General features: G+C 45.0%; 1 protein-coding gene across 2 annotated transcripts; it reads left to right on the top strand.

Moving 5' to 3' along the window:
• The first annotated feature begins 674 nt into the window (after window positions 1-674).
• On the top strand, window positions 675-4909 carry il4r2 (IL-4 receptor-2 precursor). 2 transcript variants are annotated; one of them, XM_021622443.2, is made up of 11 exons: window positions 675-882; window positions 1046-1086; window positions 1299-1396; window positions 1509-1635; window positions 1737-1903; window positions 2032-2183; window positions 2272-2416; window positions 2512-2605; window positions 2717-2795; window positions 3201-3277; window positions 3419-4649. In XM_021622443.2, exons 3-11 carry the CDS (start codon window positions 1342-1344, stop codon window positions 4536-4538), a joined length of 2016 nt encoding a protein of 671 aa, XP_021478118.2. In that variant the 5' UTR covers window positions 675-882; window positions 1046-1086; window positions 1299-1341; the 3' UTR covers window positions 4539-4649.
• Window positions 4910-19392: the final 14483 nt, after the last annotated feature.

Raw genomic sequence — 19392 nt, 5'->3', positions numbered from 1 at the left:
ACAACGTTTTTTGATGTCATACATTTTTGCAAGCATATCTCATTTGCAGTAAGCACAGTATGCCCAAAAATCATCCCCAATTACTGGCTTCAGCCACCCTTTAAATTCAGGTACAGACTCCCACTCTTTTCTGTACTTCTGGCTGTACAATTTTGATTGAGACATGTTGATTGATGTTGTAAGTTCTGTTCAAGATCAAACATTTGTGAACAACTATATTCATTGGGTTTGTCTTGTCGAACGCAAACTACTGCTGCTGCAGTCAGCCAACAACGATTTGCAAATTGCTGCTGTCCTGCTGCTGTGCACGAGCTGAGCGCCAGCTGCTGACGTTACTAACAATGCACTTTTGGCACGTGTGTTGTGACAAGAGAAAAATCGTTTTTGTGTCATTTAGAGGGAAAATGCATTTTAGCGTTTGAGTCACGTTTCTAAAAGTTCCAAATGCATTTTTAAAAGTGGCAACATTTGTTGCTAGGTGCTGTTTGAAAAAAAAGTTGCCAGGGTACTCTGAAAACTTGCTAAATTGGCATCACTGCTTGCACGGGTCTACGGGTCTGTAGTTAAGTTTACGGTGTTTCTGGAAAACCATCATGAAGCCAAGGTGCTACCGCCCCCAAGCGGACTGGTAGACCAAAAGCGTCTCAAGCAAAAAGGCAAACATAGTACTGTAACTATGGTTTAGCCTGGTAACTATGTGGCTCGGTGTTCCATGTCTTTATCTGAAACCGGACTTCCCGGCAATATATTAAGTTATTATTGCAATATTATTAAGATGTCATTGATGGAATTCGAAGTTGGTAATCAATCATAAAACAAAAACAAAGCGTACGTGCGTGCGACATGGTCATACAAGGAATGGGGGCGAACTTCCCATGAAAGGTGTGTCCTATTGGATGTGTAATTTCCAGTAAGCAATTCGTCGTTGTCAAAACAGCAGCTCTTTCTATTTGTGTAAAGTGACAAATGACTGTTACCACTGTAGATCGTATGAAGACTATATACTGTATAATAGATTCATTGTTTTTTCTTTGTTCTTTTAAAGGAATGAGTACTTCCTCAAAATTATAATATATCATTGTCTGGGTGAGTGACTTTCGATTTGCTATATCTCTATGTAATCAAGGGAATCTAGTGGGAAAGTTAGGTCTATTAACAAAAGCAACCACTGCAGACTAAAAAAAACGTATTACTGAATTAATTGTCACTTACTTCTTCACATTTAGCCTACATGTAGTCTATTTTAATATGCAGGAATTTAACCACTAACATGAAACATTTTCTCTTTCTGATTTCAGATTTAATTATACTGTGTGGTTTACTCTAAAGTATTCAGCAACAATGTTTCTATTGATTATTATATTCACAAACGTTGGGACTTTGATAGCTGATGATGGTAAGCAGTCTTTTGTATATAGCCTATAAACATGTAAGTAGATTTAACCTCAGTATTTTTGCCTGATCATGATTAACATTTGACAAGATTTTTGTTTGTTAATTACTTGTAGCAATGAGTGACAGAAATCTTCAATGCTTCAACGATTATGACAAAAGTATGGTTTGTCATTTTACAACTGACAAGTCTAAGTGTGCTGAATACAACATGACATTGGAATTATTGGGCTCGCAAAATATGTAAGTTTATGATTGTTTAAGTTTTTCTATTGTCGATGTTAATCTCACCAAGAAGTCCTATTTAATTTAAAATCTGCATTATTATTCAACTTATTTCCCAGAGGCCAGAATGATTGTACTTTCAAGGAAAAGGAGAGGTCCAATGATGTTTTCAAATGTGGATGCTCCATTGATCCAATGGTCCTTATTATTGGGGAGGAGTTTAATGCAACACTTTGGAATTCTGGGAAGCGTCTAAATTCCGAAGTCCTTTGTATCAAATGCAGCAGTGAGTTGCATCTACATATGCAGATTGCTATTTGAAAATGAATTACTGTTATAAAGAATATTGCATGAAATTAAACCATTCTTTAATTGATTGATATGTCAAACCATGCCTGTCATTGCCCTATACAGTAAAACCCAAAACCCCCACCATCCAAAAGGTGAAACCAACAGAAAATGGGAATTTCCTGGTCAAATGGAAGACAAACTACCCTGATGATGCACCGTTTTCTAAGGACTTGATTGCCGAATTGAGCTACAGAAAGAAAGGAGAAACAGATGAGGTAAAGGAGGGTGATATACAGCATTCCCCCGTTCGCTGTCACATCACAATGACAACATTCCCTCTAGCGCTTTCCTTTGTTCCGACAGGTGTCCAAAAATGACTCAACAACTTCCCATGAATTACTTGGCAGAGACTTGGAGCCAAACACCATTTATGCTCTGAAGGTCAGAACCTATACTGACATGAGCGGCCGTTTCAGTGACTGGAGTGAAGAGTTGGAATTCACCAACCGTAAGTGACTAAATGAGATTTATCATCCATGGGTTTTCAAACCTTAATTTCACTTTCACCTTGTAGCTCATTGTATATTCTTCTCTGCTCCACAGCTGCATCATCTCGGAAAGTACTCCAGATTGTCATTGTTTTCAGTTGCATTGCTGTTATCATCATCACAAGTGCTTTGTTTTGGTGCAGTGTTAGGTAAGTTGTCCTGACATGTCTGTAGGTGACAGTATGTCTGTTTCCACAAACATTTGTTATCATATGTTGGCCCTATAGGCTTTCAAATCGTTCTATTTCCCCCCTCTGCAGACTCAAAACCAAGTTGTGGGATAATATTCCTAAATGTTCAAACCCAGACCTTTTGTATATGGTTCCAGGAGTGCCTAAGGTGAGGCTCTATCTCCAATTATAAACTGGGTGGTTTGAGCCCTGAATTCTGATTTTCTGAAAGCCGTGGTATATCAGACCGTATACCATGGGTATGACAATAAATAAATAAACTATTTTAGAATAGTTACATTCGTAACTAGTTTAGAATAGCAATAAGGGACCTCAGTGGTTTGTGCTATATGGCCAATATACCACAGCTACGGGCTTTGTCCAGGCACTCTGCGTTGCGTTGTGCAGAACAGAACAGCCCTTAGTCGTGGTATATTGGCCATTTACCAAACCTCCTCAGGCCTTATTGCTTAAATATTCTATGTTTAAATAAACTGTAAACCTTCATTACTTTCATACTGTAATTCCATCCATTTGTGTATTTGCATTTAGTGATTTTTGTTCTCCACCACAGGTATTGTCTCCTCCCAAAATACCTTTATCCTCCATCTATGTTGATTCTTCAAAAATGGACACTGAAGGAAAAACATGGTGAGCGTATAGATGCACTATAAACATAGCAAAATGAAAAGGTTTCTTCAGGTTCAGTCCTATTCGTGTGGGCAATCTAGTCCTTGCAATGAAAATAAGCTTTAATTGACTGTAAGTTGCCCGCTTGTCTTTTCTCTACAGGACAAACCCCTCGATAGTAGATGGGAGCAGTGGAAGAGGTAGTGGCTCAGAGCTTGACTCATCATCTTCCCTGGGTTATGCCCACACATGTCCCATGAGCCCGGAGCCTAGTAATGTGCAGATCATTAGCCATCTTCAAGAGGCCCTGAGCAAAGTCTTTCCCAGCCTTGTTCCTTTGGACGGGAATCCTCAGTCATTGCTTTTAGCCCCTCCTTTGACAGATGATGGTGCACAAATGAACTGCCCTGAGTCAAATAGAGACATTGGTGTGTGTTCATCTGACTACAATCCTGTTCATTTCATGAGTGAGTCTGGAGGCTCTTGTGGGTCGTCTTGTTACAACAATATTACCTACTCCCCCTCAGTGCCCCTCAACTCCATTCAAGAGTTAACAACAAGCAAGACCTCCTCATTTCCTATGCAGCCTCTGCTCTTTTGTAACTCCTCCTACCGTTCTGGTGAGGCTGAAGTGTTGAAAAATGCCCATCCACAGCTGTTTCTTGGTACTGGTCAACAAGACCTTAACTTGTCCACTAACTGTGCACCCCTCTTGCAAACCGACTTTTCATATCACCCGTGTGATGGCACCAGTGATGATTCAGAGACTACCACGTCAGCAGAGGACACCAGTCTGATCTATGGCTCTAATGACAGCAATGTGTCCGAACCTCACAATGTTATCAGTGTCGTTGCTGGATATCAGAGCTTCAGTGAGGCGGTCGGTAAGGACAATGAGAGAGGAACTGATGCCTTCGTGGATGTGCCACTGCCACTTAAGGGTTTCCAGGATGTGGACAGTAGCGAGCCACTGATTTACGATGTGAATCCATGTTACCAAAGCCTGCGTGACCCTGGATGCTGCCTCCCCCCGAGTGACGTCGATTATCAGACTTTACAGAGCCTGGGACAAAATAGCCCAGATCAGTGGGTTTCAGACAAACTGCTGAACAAGTGTTTGGAGACTGAGATCCATCAAAGCTCCATGGGGAACATGCCTCTAAATGTCATATCCAACTCACATAGAGGACAATATCCGATACTTGGAAATCCCTTTCTTACTGCTTTCTGTTCAGACCAAGCCTTGCAAATAGACAATGACAGCTCTTATCATTGTGTGTGATTCTACGGTAGACACTTTTGCATTTCTCTTTACAATTTCTTTTATTTTGGGGACTTGAGCTCATATATATATATATATATATATATATATATATATGTTTTTTTTCTATATTATACAAACAGTTTGAATACCATTCTGCCATGAAAATGCTGTCCAGAAATGTTCCACATTTTGGATGTACAGCTTCTGTAAATAAGCATTTTTGTGTAGGGAAACTGCAATAGTTAATTGTTGAAGAGATATAACATGTCTTGTCTTTGCCTCATCTGTCTAAAGCATGTTGTTCATCATCTGGGATGTAAAAAAAATAAGGATGTGTACTTCAGTTGAAATACTGAGCAATAACATCTTGATTAAACATCAAGGTCGTCAAACTGGTCTCCAGCCTCTGAAAGTGACTTCTCTTCTAATAGCTTCCCAAAATAGTCAAATAGTCAGACAGTTTCATTGCATCTGATGTTTGATAGGCTAAATAGTGTTAACAGTACAAGCCTCATGCAAACATTGAGGTTGAATTTCTGATGAAAAAAGTGGTAGGCCTAATTCCTTATTCTGCGCTTCCAGCTTCCATGGAAATACACGCCCAGAAAGTAGAGCCAGCCTCTGATGTCATAGATGTGTTGTGAATCAGGTTCAACAAAAAAAATTGTCTTTGCTTAGGGTTATTTTCTGAGGATGAAGTTCATGTTTTGTAGTGTTTATTGTAGAAAACATAAACACTTTTTTCCCTTCAAAGCGCTTTCAAATCAAATTTTATTGGTCACATACATGGTTAGCAGATGTTAATGCGAGTGTAGCGAAATGCTTGTGCTTCTAGTTCCGACCATGGAGTAATATCTAACAAGTAATATAACAATTTCACAACAACAAAGGAATGAATAAGAATATGTATTTATAAATATATGGAAGAGCGATGGCCGAACGGCATAGGCAAGATGCAGTAGATGGTATAGAGTACAGTATATACATATGAGATGAGTAATGTAGGGTATGTAAACATTATATATAGTGCCATTGTTTAAAGTGACTAGTGATACATTTATTACATCCCATTTTTTATTATTAAAGTGGCTAGAGATTTGAGTCAGTATGTTGGCAGCAGCTACTCAATGTTAGTAATGGCTGTTTAACAGTCTGATGGCCTTGAGATAGAAGCTGTTTTTCAGTTCGGTCCCAGCTTTGATGCACCTGTACTGACCTCACCTTCTGGATGATAGTGGGGTGAACAGTCAGTGGCTCGGGTGCTTGTTGTCCTTGAGGATCTTTTTGGCCTTCCTTTCCCCCCGGTGATGCATTGTGCAGACCTCACTACCCTCTGGAGAGCCTTACTGTTGTGGGCGGAGCAGTTGCCGTACCAGGCGATGATACAGCCTGACGGGATGCTCTCGATTGTGCATCTCTAAAAGTTTGTGAGTATTTTTGGTGACAAGCCAAATTTCTTCAGCCTCCCGAGGTTGAAGAGGTGCTGTTGCGCCTTCGTCATCACGCCGTCTGTGTGGGTGGACCATTTCAGTTTGTCCGTGATGTGTACGCAGAGGAACTTCGAACCTTCCACCTTCCAGACTCATATCAAACATCTCCAATCCAAAATCAAATCTAGAATTGGCTTTCTATTTCTCAACGAAGCCTCCTTCAGTCACACCGCCAAGCGTACCCTAGTAAAACTGACTATCCTACCGATCCGCGACTTCGGCGATGTCAGCTACAAAATAGCTTCCAATACTCTACTCAGCAAACTGGATGCAGTTTATCACAGTGCCATCCATTTTGTTACTAAAGCACCTTATACCACCCACCACTGCGATCTGTATGCTCTAGTCTACTGGCCCTCGCTACACATTCGTTGCCAGACCCACTGGCTCCAGGTCATCTACAAGTCCATGCTAGGCAAAGCTCCGCCTTATCTCAGTTCACTGGTCACGATGGCAACACCCGCACGTAGCACGCACTCCAGCAGGTGTATCTCACTGATTATCCCTAAAGCCAACACCTCATTTGGCCGCCTTTCCTTCCAGTTCTCTGCTGCCTGTGACTGGAACGAATTGAAAATCATTGAAGTTAGAGACTTTTATCTCCCTCACCAACTTTAAACATATGCTATCTGAGCAGCTAACCGATCGCTGCAGCTGTACATAGTCCATTGGTAAATAGCCCACCCAATTTACCTACCACATCCCCATACGGTTTTTATTTATTTACCTTTCTGCTCTTTTGCACACCAGTATCTCTACCTGCACATGACCATCTGATCATTTATCACTCCAGTGTTAATCTGCTAAATTGTAATTATTCGCCTACCTCCTCATGCCTTTTGCACATAATGTATATAGACTCTTTTTTTTTCTACTATGTTATTGACTTGTTTATTGTTTACTCCATGTGTAACTCTGTGTTGTTGTCTGTTCACACTGCTATGCTTTATCTTGGCCAGGTCGCAGTTGTAAATGAGAACTTGTTCTCAACTAGCCTACCTGGTTAAATAAAGGTGAAATTTAAACATTTAAAAAAAATCAAAAACGACTGTCCCGTCGATGTGGATAGGGGGCTGCTCCCTCTGCTGTTTCCTGAAGTCCACGATCATCTCCTTTGTTTTGTTGACGTTGAGTGTGAGGTTATTTTCCTGACACTACACTCTGAGGGCCCTCACCTCCTCCCTGTAGGCCATCTCGTTGTTGTTGGTAATAAAGCCTACTACTGTACTACTGTCTGCAAACTTGATGATTGAGTTGGAAGCGTGCCACGCAGTCATGGGTGAACAGGGAGTACAGGAGAGGGCTGAGAACGTACCCTTGTGGGGCCCCAGTGTTGAGGATCAAATAAAATGTATTTATATAGCCCTTCGTACATCAGCTGATATCTCAAAGTGCTGTACAGAAACCCAGCCTAAAACCCCAAACAGCAAGCAATGCATGTGTAGAAGCACGGTGGCTAGGAAAAACTCCCTAGAAAGGCCAAAACCTAAGAAGAAACCTAGAGAGGAACCAGGCTGTGAGGGGTGGCCAGTCCTCTTCTGGCTGTGCCGGGTGGAGATTATAACAGAACATGGCCAAGATGTTCAAATGTTCATAAATGACCAGCATGGTCAAAGAATAATAATCACAGGCAGAACGGTTGAAACTGGAGCAGCAGCACGGCCAGGTGGACTGGGGACAGCAAGGAGTCATCATGCCAGGTAGTCCTGAGGCATGGTCCTAGGGCTCAGGTCCTCCGAGAGAGAGAAAGAAAGAGAGAAACAGAATTTGAGAGAGCATACTTAAATTCACAAAGGCCACCGGATAAGACAGGAGAAGTACTCCAGATATAACAAACTGACCCTAGCCCCCCGACACATAAACTACTGCAGCATAAATACTGGAGGCTGAGACAGGAGGGGTCAGGAGACACTGTGGCCCCATCCAATGTTACCCCCGGACAGGGCCAAACAGGAAGGATATAACCCCACCCACTTTGCCAAAGCACAGCCCCCACACCACTAGAGGGATATCTTCAACCACCAACTTACCATCCTGAGACAAGGCTGAGTATAGCCCACAAAAATCTCAGCCACGGAACAACCCAAGGTGGGGAGCCAACCCAGACAGGAAGATCACATCAGTGACTCAACCCACTCAAATGACGCACCCCTCCTAGGGACGGCATGAAAGACCACCAGTAAGCCAGTGACTCAGTCCCTGTAATAGGGTTAGAGGCAGAGAATCCCAGTGGAAAGTGGGGAACCGGCCAGGCAGAGACAGCAAGGGCGGTTCGTTGCTCCAGAGCCTTTCCGTTCACCTTCACACTCCTGGGCCAGACTACACTCAATCATATGACCTACTGAAGAGATGAGTCTTCAGTAAAGACTTAAAGGTTGAGACCGAGTTTGCGTCTCTCACATGGGTAGGCAGACCATTCCATAAAAATGGAGCTCTATAGAAGAAAGACCTGCCTCTAGCTGTTTGCTTAGAAATTCTAGGGACAATTAGGAGGCCTGCGTCTTGTGATCGTAGCGTAAGTGTAGGTATGTATGGCAGGACCAAATCAGAGAGATAGGTAAGAGCAAGCCCATGTAATGCTTTGTAGGTTAGCAGTAAAACCTTGAAATCAGCCCTCGCCTTGACAGGAAGCCAGTGTAGGGAGGCTAGCACTGGAGTAATATGATTTTTTTTTAAAGTGGTTCTAGTCAGGATTCTAGCAGCCTAATTTAGATTGGAAAGCAGCTGCGGTCATCCCCCTCTTCAAAGGGGGGGACACTCTTGACCCAAACTGCTACAGACCTATATCTATCCTACCCTGACTTTCTAAGGTCTTCGAAAGCCAAGTCAACAAACAGATTACCGACCATTTTGACTCTCAACATACCCTTTCTGCTGTGCAATCTGGTTTAAGAGCTGGTCATGGGTGCACCTCAGCCACACTCAAGGTCCTAAACGATATCTTAACCGCCATCGATAAGAAACATTACTGTGCAGCCGTATTCATTGATCTGGCCAAGGCTTTCGACTCTGTCAATCACCACATCCTCATCGGCAGACTCGATAGCCTTGGTTTCTCAAATGATTGCCTCGCCTGGTTCACCAACTACTTCTCTGATAGAGTTCAGTGTGTCAAATCGGAGGGTCTGTTGTCCGGACCTCTGGCAGACTCTATGGGGGTGCCACAGGGTTCAATTCTTGGACCGACTCTCTTCTCTGTATACATCAATGATGTCGCTCTTGCTGCTGGTAAGTCTCTGATCCACCTCTACACAGACGACACCATTTTATATACTTCTGGCCCTTCTTTGGACAATGTGTTAACAACCCTCCAGGCAAGCTTCAATGACTGTCATGCCCTGACCTGAGTATTCTTTGTTTTCTTTATATATTTTGGTTAGGTCAGGGTGACGAGGGTGGTATGCGTGTTTTTGTCTCATCTAGGGTTTTTGTATGTCTAGGTGTGTGTCTAGGCATATTGTAGGTCTTGTAGGTCTATGGTGGCCTGGATTGTAGGTCTATGGTGGCAGCTGTTTATCGTTATCTCTAATTGGGGAACGTATTTAGGTTGCCATTTTCCAGTTTGAGTTTGTGGGTTATGTTGCATGTTAGCACTCAGTTTCGATAGCGGTCACGTTCGTTTTGTTATTTTGTTTGTTTGTTTAGTGTACTTAGTGTTTTCCGTCATTCAATAAAAGTATGTATTCACACCACGCTGGGCTTTGGTGTCCTCACTACGACAATCGTGACAATGCCATACAACTCTCCTTCCGTGGCCTCCAATTGCTCTTAAATACAAGTAAAACTAAATGCATGCTCTTCAACCGATCGCTGCCTGCACCTGCCCGCCTGTCCAACATCACTACTCTGGACGGCTCTGACTTAGAATACGTGGACAACTACAAATACCTGGGTGTCTGGTTAGACTGTAAACTCTCCTTCCAGACCCACATCAAACATCTCCAATCCAAAGTTAAATCTAGAATTGGCTTTCTATTTCGCATCAAAGCATCACTCATGCTGCCAAACATAACCTTGTAAAACTGACTGTCATGTTGTCTTGTCTCTGTCCTTTCCCTTCACCCTGTCTCCCTCTGCTGGTCGTGTCAGGTTACCTTTTCTCCCCTTCTTTCCCCCAGCTGTTCCCTGTCTCCTCCTAACTACCCATTCACCCCGTTCCCCACCTGTTCCCTTTTTCCCTCTGATTAGGTCCCTATATCTCCCTCTGTTTCTGCTCCTGTCCTTGTCGGATTCTTGTTTGTTTGTGTTTCATGCCTGAGCCAGACTATCGTCATGTTTGCTGTAACCTTGTCCTGTCCTGTCGGAATCTGCCGGTCTATCTGAGCCTACCTATGTTTTGTTATTAAAGAAGCTCTGTTTAAGTTAGTTCGCTTTTGGGTCCTCATTCACTCACCATAACAGAAGAATCCGACCAAGAATGGACCCAGCGACTTCGGATCCTCTCCACTCAGCCGTCGGGATCCAGGGAGCGATGCTAGGCAGACACGAGCAGGAAGTGTCTGCTGCTCGACATGCCGTTGAGACCCTGGCCACCCAAGTCTCCAACCTCACAGAACAGGTTCACCATCTCCGCCTCGATCCACCGGCCACTTCCAGGGCTTTCGAATCTCCGGAGCCCAGAATCAATAACCCGCCGTGTTACTCTGGGGAGCCCACTGAATGCCGCTCGTTCCTCACCCAGTGTGATATTGTGTTTTCTCTCCAGCCCAACACTTACTCCAGGAGCACTGCTCGTGTCGCCTACGTCATATCTCTCCTTATTGGACGGGCTCGTGAGTGGGGCACGGCAATCTGGGAGGCAAGGGCTGAGTGTACTAACCAGTATCAGGACTTTAAGGAGGAGATGATACGGGTTTTTGATCGATCTGTTTTTGGGGAGGAGGCTTCCAGGGCCCTGTCTTCCCTATGTCAAGGTAATCGATCCATAACAGACTACTCTATTGAGTTTCGCACTCTTGCTGCCTCCAGTGGCTGGAACGAGCCGGCTTTGCTCGCTCGTTTTCTGGAGGGTCTCCGCGCAGAGGTAAAGGATGAGATTCTCTCCCGGGAGGTCCCTTCCAGCGTGGATTCCCTGATTGAACTCGCTATTCGCATTGAGCGACGGGTTGATCTGCGTCACCGAGCTCGTGGAAAGGAGCTCGCGTTCTCCGTTGCCCCCCTCTCCGCATCACTACCATCTTCCTCTGCCGGCTCGGGAGCTGAGCCTATGCAGCTGGGAGGTATCCACATCTCGACTAAGGAGAGGGAACGGAGAATCACCAACCGCCTCTGTCTCTATTGCGGTTCTGCTGGTCATTTTGTCACTTCATGTCCAGTAAAAGCCAGAGCTCATCAGTAAGCGGAGGGCTACTGGTGAGCGCTACTACTCCTGTCTCTCCTTCAAGATCCTGCACTACCTTGTCGGTCCATCTACGCTGGACCGGTTCGTCAGCTTCCTGCAGTGCCTTAATAGACTCTGGGGCGGAGGGCTGTTTTATGGACGAGACCTGGGCTCGGGAACATGACATTCCTCTCAGACAGTTAAGGGAGTCCACGGCCTTGTTCGCCCTGGATGGTAGTCCTCTCCCCAGGATTCAGCGTGAGACGCTACCTTTAACCCTCACTGTTTCTGGTAATCATAGCGAAACCATTTCTTTTTTGATTTTTCGTTCACCTTTTACACCTGTTGTTTTGGGCCATCCCTGGCTAGTTTGTCATAATCCTTCCATTAATTGGTCTAGTAATTCTATCCTCTCCTGGAACGTCTCTTGTCATGTGAAATGTTTAATGTCTGCTATCCCTCCTGTTTCCTCTGTCTCTTCTTCACAGGAGGAGCCTGGTGATTTGACAGGGGTGCCGGAGGAATATCACGATCTGCGCACGGTGTTCAGTCGGTCCAGGGCCACCTCTCTTCCTCCACACCGGTCGTATGATTGTAGTATTGATCTCCTTCCGGGAACCACTCCCCCCCGGGGTAGACTATACTCTCTGTCGGCTCCCGAACGTAAGGCTCTCGAGGATTATTTGTCTGTAGCTCTTGACGCCGGTACCATAGTCCCCTCCTCCTCTCCCGCCGGAGCGGGGTTTTTTTTTGTCAAGAAGAAGGACGGGTCTCTGCGCCCCTGCATAGATTATCGAGGGCTGAATGACATAACAGTTAAGAATCGTTATCCGCTTCCTCTTATGTCTTCAGCCTTCGAGATCCTGCAGGGAGCCAGGTTTTTCACTAAGTTGGACCTTCGTAACGCTTACCATCTCGTGCGCATCAGGGAGGGGGACGAGTGGAAGACGGCGTTTAACACTCCGTTAGGGCACTTTGAATACCGGGTTCTTCCTTTCGGCCTCGCTAACGCTCCAGCTGTCTTTCAGGCATTAGTCAATGATGTCCTGAGAGACATGCTGAACATCTTTGTTTTCGTTTACCTTGACGATATCCTGATTTTTTCACCGTCACTCCAGATTCATGTTCAGCACGTTCGACGTGTCCTCCAGCGCCTTTTAGAGAATTGTCTTTTTGTGAAGGCTGAGAAGTGCACTTTTCATGCCTCCTCCGTCACATTTCTCGGTTCTGTTATTTCCGCTGAAGGCATTAAGATGGATCCCGCTAAAGTCCAAGCTGTCATTGATTGGCCCGTCCCTAAGTCACGCGTCGAGCTGCAGCGCTTTCTCGGCTTCGCGAACTTCTATCGTCGTTTCATCCGTAATTTCGGTCAGGTGGCCGCTCCTCTCACAGCCCTTACTTCTGTCAAGACGTGCTTTAAGTGGTCCGTTTCCGCCCAGGGAGCTTTTGATCTCCTCAAGAATCGTTTTACATCCGCTCCTATCCTTGTTACACCTGACGTCTCTAGACAGTTCGTTGTCGAGGTTGACGCGTCAGAGGTGGGCGTGGGAGCCATTCTTTCTCAGCGCTCCCTCTCTGACGACAAGGTCCACCCATGCGCGTATTTTTCTCATCGCCTGTCGCCGTCGGAACGTAACTATGATGTGGGTAACCGCGAACTGCTCGCCATCCGGTTAGCCCTAGGCGAATGGCGACAGTGGTTGGAGGGGGCGACCGTTCCTTTTGTCGTTTGGACTGACCATAGGAACCTTGAGTACATCCGTTCTGCCAAACGACTTAATGCGCGTCAGGCGCGTTGGGCGCTGTTTTTCGCTCGTTTCGAGTTCGTGATTTCTTATCGTCCGGGCTCTAAGAACACCAAGCCTGATGCTTTGTCTCGTCTCTTCAGTTCTTCAGTAGCCTCCACTGACCCCGAGGGGATTCTCCCTGAGGGGCGTGTTGTCGGGTTGACTGTCTGGGGAATTGAGAGGCAGGTAAAACAAGCGCTCACTCACACTCCGTCGCCGCGCGCTTGTCCTAGGAACCTTCTTTTCGTTCCCGTTCCTACTCGTCTGGCCGTTCTTCAGTGGGCTCACTCTGCCAAGTTAGCCGGCCACCCTGGCGTTTGGGGTACGCTTGCTTCCATTCGCCAGCGTTTTTGGTGGCCCACCCGGGAGCATGACACGCGTCGTTTCGTGGCTGCTTGTTCGGTCTGCGCGCAGACTAAGTCCGGTAACTCTCCTCCTGCCGGCCGTCTCAGGCCGCTTCCTATTCCCTCTCGACCGTGGTCTCACATCGCCTTAGATTTTGTCACCGGACTGCCTTCGTCAGCGGGGAAGACTGTTATTCTTACGGTTGTCGATAGGTTCTCTAAGGCGGCCCATTTCATTCCCCTTGCTAAGCTTCCTTCTGCTAAAGAGACAGCACAAATCATCATCGAGAATGTTTTCAGAATTCATGGCCTTCCGTCAGACGTCGTTTCGGACAGAGGTCCGCAATTCACGTCTCAATTTTGGAGGGAGTTTTGCCGTTTGATTGGGGCTTCCGTCAGTCTCTCTTCCGGCTTTCACCCCCAGTCTAACGGTCAAGCAGAACGGGCCAATCAGACTATTGGTCGCATCTTACGCAGTCTTTCTTTTCGCAACCCTGCGTCTTGGTCAGAACAGCTCCCCTGGGCAGAATACGCCCACAACTCGCTTCCTTCGTCTGCGACCGGGCTATCTCCTTTTCAGAGTAGCCTCGGGTACCAGCCTCCGCTGTTCTCATCTCAGTTCGCCGAGTCCAGCGTCCCCTCCGCTCAGGCTTTTGTCCAACGTTGCGAGCGCACCTGGAAGAGGGTCAGGTCTGCACTTTGCCGTTATAGGACGCAGACTGTGAGGGCTGCTAATAAGCGTAGAACTAAGAGTCCTAGATATTGTCGCGGTCAGAGAGTTTGGCTCTCCACTCAGAACCTTCCCCTTAAGACGGCTTCTCGCAAGTTGACCCCGCGGTTCATTGGTCCGTGCCGTATTTCTCGGGTCATTAATCCTGTCGCAGTTCGACTTCTTCTTCCGCGATACCTTCGTCGCGTCCACCCGGTCTTCCACGTCTCCTGCATTAAGCCCGTTCTTCGCGCCCCCGCTCGTCTTCCCCCCCCCCCCCCCCATCCTTGTCGAGGGCGCACCCATCTACAGGGTCCGCAGGATTTTGGACATGCGTCCTCGGGGCCGTGGTCACCAGTACCTTGTCGATTGGGAGGGGTACGGTCCTGAGGAGAGGAGTTGGGTTCCCTCTCGGGACGTGCTGGACCGTGCGCTGATCGAGGATTTCCTCCGTTGCCGCCAGGTTTCCTCCTCGAGTGCGCCAGGAGGCGCTCGGTGAGTGGGGGGGTACTGTCATGTTGTCTTGTCTCTGTCCTTTCCCTTCACCCTGTCTCCCTCTGCTGGTCGTGTCAGGTTACCTTTTCTCCCCTTCTTTCCCCCAGCTGTTCCCTGTCTCCTCCTAACTACCCATTCACCCCGTTCCCCACCTGTTCCCTTTTTCCCTCTGATTAGGTCCCTATATCTCCCTCTGTTTCTGCTCCTGTCCTTGTCGGATTCTTGTTTGTTTGTGTTTCATGCCTGAGCCAGACTATCGTCATGTTTGCTGTAACCTTGTCCTGTCCTGTCGGAATCTGCCGGTCTATCTGAGCCTACCTATGTTTTGTTATTAAAGAAGCTCTGTTTAAGTTAGTTCGCTTTTGGGTCCTCATTCACTCACCATAACACTGACCATCCTACCAATCCTCGACTTCGGCGATGTCATTTACAAAATTGCCTCCAATACCCTACTCAACAAATTGAATGCAGTCTATCACAGTGCCATCCGTTTTATCACCAAAGTCCCATATACTACCCACCATTGCGACCTGTACGCTCTCGTTGGCTGGCCCTCGCTTCATACTCTTCGCCAAATCCACTGGCTCCATGTCATCTGCAAGACCCTGCTAGGTAAAGTCCCCCCTTATCTCAGCTCGCTGGTCACCATAGCATCACCCACCTGTAGCACGCACTCCAGCAGGTATATCTCTCTGGTCACCCCCAAAACCAATTCTTTCTTTGGCCGCCTCTCCTTCCAGTTCTCTGCTGCCAATGACTGGAACGAACTACAAAAATCTCTGAAACTGGAAACACTTATCTCCCTCACTAGCTTTAAGCACCAGCTGTCAGAGCAGCTCACAGATTACTGCACCTGTACATAGCCCATCTATAATTTAGCCCAAACAACTACCTTTTTCCCTACTGTATTTTTTTTTTTTTTTTTGCTCCTTTGCACCCCATTATTTTTATTTCTACTTTGCACATTCTTCCACTGCAAATCTACCATTCCAGTGTTTTACTTGCTATATTGTATTTACTTTGCCACCATGCCCTTTTTTTGCCTTTACCTCCCTTATCTCACCTCATTTGCTCACATCGTATATAGACTTGTTTCTACTGTATTATTGACTGTATGTTTGTTTTACTCCATGTGTAACTCTGTGTTGTATGTGTCGAACTGCTTTGCTTTATCTTGGCCAGGTCGCAATTGTAAATGAGAACTTGTTCTCAACTTGCCAACCTGGTTAAATAAAGGTGAAATAAATAAAATAAATAAATACAATTTAGCACTAACTGAAGTTAATTTAGTGCTTTATCCAGGCAGCCGGAAAGTAGAGCATTGCAGTAGTCTAACCTAGAAGTAACAAAGGCATGGATACATTTTTCTGCATCATTTTTGGATAGAAAGTTTCTGATTTTTGCAATGTTACGTAGATGGAAAAAAGCTGTCCTTGAAACAGTCTTGATATGTTCGTCAAAAGAGAGATCAGGGTCCAAAGTATCGCCGAGGTCCTTCACAGTTTTATTTGAGACGACTGTACAACCATTAAGATTAATTGTCAGATTCAACAGAAGATCTCTGGATCAGCGGGGTGGAGATGTTGGCGATGTTGTTTCCTACAGTCACCACCTGGGGGCGGCCCATCATAAAGTCCAGGATCCAGTTGCACAGGGTGGGGTCGAGACACAGGGTCTCGAGCTTAATGACGAGTTTGGAGTGTACTATGGTGTTAAATGCTGAGCTGTAATCGATGAACAGCATTCTTACATAGGTATTCCTCTTGTCCAGATGGGCTAGGGCAGTGTTCAGTCTGATTGCAATTGCGTTGTCTGTGGACCTATTGGGGCGGTAAGCAAATTGGAGTGGTTCTAGGGTGCCAGGTAGGGTGGAGGTGATATGATCCTTGACTAGTCTCTCAAAGCACTTCATGACGGAAGTGAGTGCTACGGGGCGGTAGTCGTTTAGCTCAGTTACCTTAGCTTTCTTGGGAACAGGAACAATGGTGGCCCTCTTGAAGCATGTGGGAACAACAAACTGGGATAGTGATTGATTGAATATGTCCTAAACACACCAGCCAGCTGGTCTGCGCATGCTCTGAGGACGCGGCTAGGGATGCCGTCTGGGCAGCCTTGCAAGGGTTAACACGTTTAAATGTTTTACTCACGTTGGCTGCGGTTAAAGAGAGCCCGCAGGTTTTGGTAGCGGGCCGTGGCAGTGGCACTGTGTTGTCCTCAAAGCGAGCAAAGAAGTTGTTTAGTTCCTGTACGTTGTTATGATCACACCACGTCTCGTTAATCATAAGGCATACACCCCCTTCTTCTTCTTACCAGAGAGATGTTTGTTTCTGTCGGTGCGATGCGTGAAGAAACCAGGCGGCTGTACCGACTCTGATAACGTATCCCGAGTGAGCCATGTTTCGTGAAACAAAGAATGTTACAGTCTCTGATGTCTCTCTGGTAGGCAACCCGTGCTCGGATTTCGTCTACCTTGTTGTCAAGAGACTGGACATTGGCAAGTAGTGCACTCGGGAGTGGTGGGCGATGTGCCCGTCTACGGAGCCTGGCTCCGTCTGCCCCTTCTGCGGCGCCTTTGTTTTGGGTCGCCTGCTGGGATCCAATCCATTGTCCTGGGTGGTGGACCAAACAGAGGATATGCTTCGGAAAAGTAGTATTTCTGGTCATAATGTTGGTAAGTTGACGTTGCTCTTATATCCAATAGTATCTCATAGCTGTATGTAATAAGACTTAAGATTTCCTGGGGTAACAGTGTAAGAAATAATACATAAAAAAATAAAAATAGTGCATAGTTTCCTAAGAACATGGCCGCCTCGCTTCATCTCTGTGGGCGCTGGTGAAGCTTGAATAAAGATTACCTGACTAGTGACACACAGAGCGATGGTTTATCATGCAGAAAATTGTGAGGCGTGTGCCACACTTTAACTATCAATAATAGTATACCGTTGGAATGACTGAGGCATTCAGCATAATTTATTTCACGGTATTGTGGTGGTATTGTGGTGGTTTTATGACCGGCTGGTTTTGAACAAATGCCAAGATAGAAGTGTGGAGACACCGGAGGGGATTGTGAAAGGCCATTTTCACAGCTATGTCATACTTCGAATGCTTTGGACAGGAAATGCAAGTGATGGAAATTACTTTTCACAGGCTTGAAAAATTGAATTTTGACTGAGGATTAAAAGGCAGCTGGCTTGAAAATGTGAATTTATTGAGTTATTCTGTCATGGGCACCACTTTCTGTTATTGCCATTTAATACCACAAATACCTATGTACTTCTCTGTGTTGCAGGCACGTTAAGCTTCGGTCCAGTTAGTGTTAGAAATACCAGGGGAGCGCTTGTAGATTCCAATAGGTAATGTACATTTCAGGACTTATACCACACATTCTTCTTTATGTTTGTATGCAAAGGATCAAGTTGCACAATTGACAAAAAAATAAAGGAGGAACACTTTAGGATTCTGATTATAATGCAATCAATACTCAATTACCTGTGAAGTACTGCAGGACCTATGGTGCCCTTACTGGTCCAGTGCTTCTCTAAGGTCGTCATCCAACTCTATGATTTATGGGCCCTGCTCTTGAACCTTGCTTGGAAAACAAATTAACTGCAGTGATGTCACATCTTCCTGCCAGTGATCAACATTAAAATGTCCTTTTTAGGGGGAGAAAATATACATCACTTTTATGGAGTACTAACAATGAAATAACTTTTATCTGGTTCTTTTTAGCTTTCTATCTAAATTGTTGCAAGTGTAATAAAATGTTGGACATAGATGCATTTGAAGGTGAGCATTTGTAATGGAAAATATTTTAGGTTGAAAGTCTGCATCACCTTTAATATGTACCCAGTGGTGTAAAGTACTTAAGTAAAAATACTTTAAAGTACTACTTAAGTAGTTTGAGGTATCTGTAGTTTACTATTTATATTTTTTTCAACTTTTACTCCACTACATTCCTAAAGAAAATCATGTATTTTCTACTCCATACATTTTCCCTGACACCCAAAAGTTACATTTTGAATGCTTAGCAGGACAGGAACATGGTCTAATTCACGCGCTTAAAGAGAAAATACCTGGTCATCCCTACTGCATCTGATCTGGCGGACTCACTAAACACAAATACTTTGTTTGTAAATTATGTCTGAGTGTTGGAGTGTGCCCCTGGCTAACTGTAAATTTAAAAAGCAAGAAAATCATGCCGTCTGGTTTGCATAATATGAGGAATGTGAACTGGTCATACTTTTTAAAATATTTTTTTTATCCCTAAATACATTTTAGAAATTACATTTACTTTTGATACTTATGTATATTTAAAACCAAAATTCTACATTCTACTTTTACTCAAGTAGGATTTTACTGGGTGACTTTCACTTGAGTCATTTTATATTAAGGAATCTTTACTTTTACTCAATCATTTTAAACTATTCGGTACTTTTTCCACCATTGTATGTATCACACATTTTAATAAACGTGCAGTACCAGAAAGAACTTGCAATCGAAAACAGCACACGCAATTTATTGCCATGGTGGGAAAAAAGAGAAGTGCATTATCATGAGGATGCAAACGTCTCTGCTTGGACTGAGTTAACATATCCTTTTCCTGCATATAAGAAAAGGAGAACCGCAACAGTATAGCTGCAACCCGACAGTCTTTAGAAAGGAATAGTTGAAATAGGAGTTTAATTAGAGTGCTTTTTATTGTATGAACAACGTTACTGTTTCCTTCA

Source organism: Oncorhynchus mykiss, chromosome 12 (genome assembly GCF_013265735.2).
Source record: "Oncorhynchus mykiss isolate Arlee chromosome 12, USDA_OmykA_1.1, whole genome shotgun sequence".
Classification (NCBI taxonomy): Eukaryota; Metazoa; Chordata; class Actinopteri; order Salmoniformes; family Salmonidae; genus Oncorhynchus; species Oncorhynchus mykiss.
This window is presented reverse-complemented; position numbering and strand designations above follow the sequence as displayed.

Excerpts from the sequence above, each read along its gene's own strand:
- il4r2 (XM_021622443.2), top strand. The coding sequence starts at position 1,342 with ATGTTTCTATTGATTATTATATTCACAAACGTTGGGACTTTGATAGCT. Across the intron at positions 1,904-2,031 it reads CCTTTGTATCAAATGCAGCA|TAAAACCCAAAACCCCCACC; the intron begins GTGAGTTGCATC and ends TGCCCTATACAG. Across the intron at positions 2,417-2,511 it reads AGAGTTGGAATTCACCAACC|CTGCATCATCTCGGAAAGTA; the intron begins GTAAGTGACTAA and ends TCTGCTCCACAG.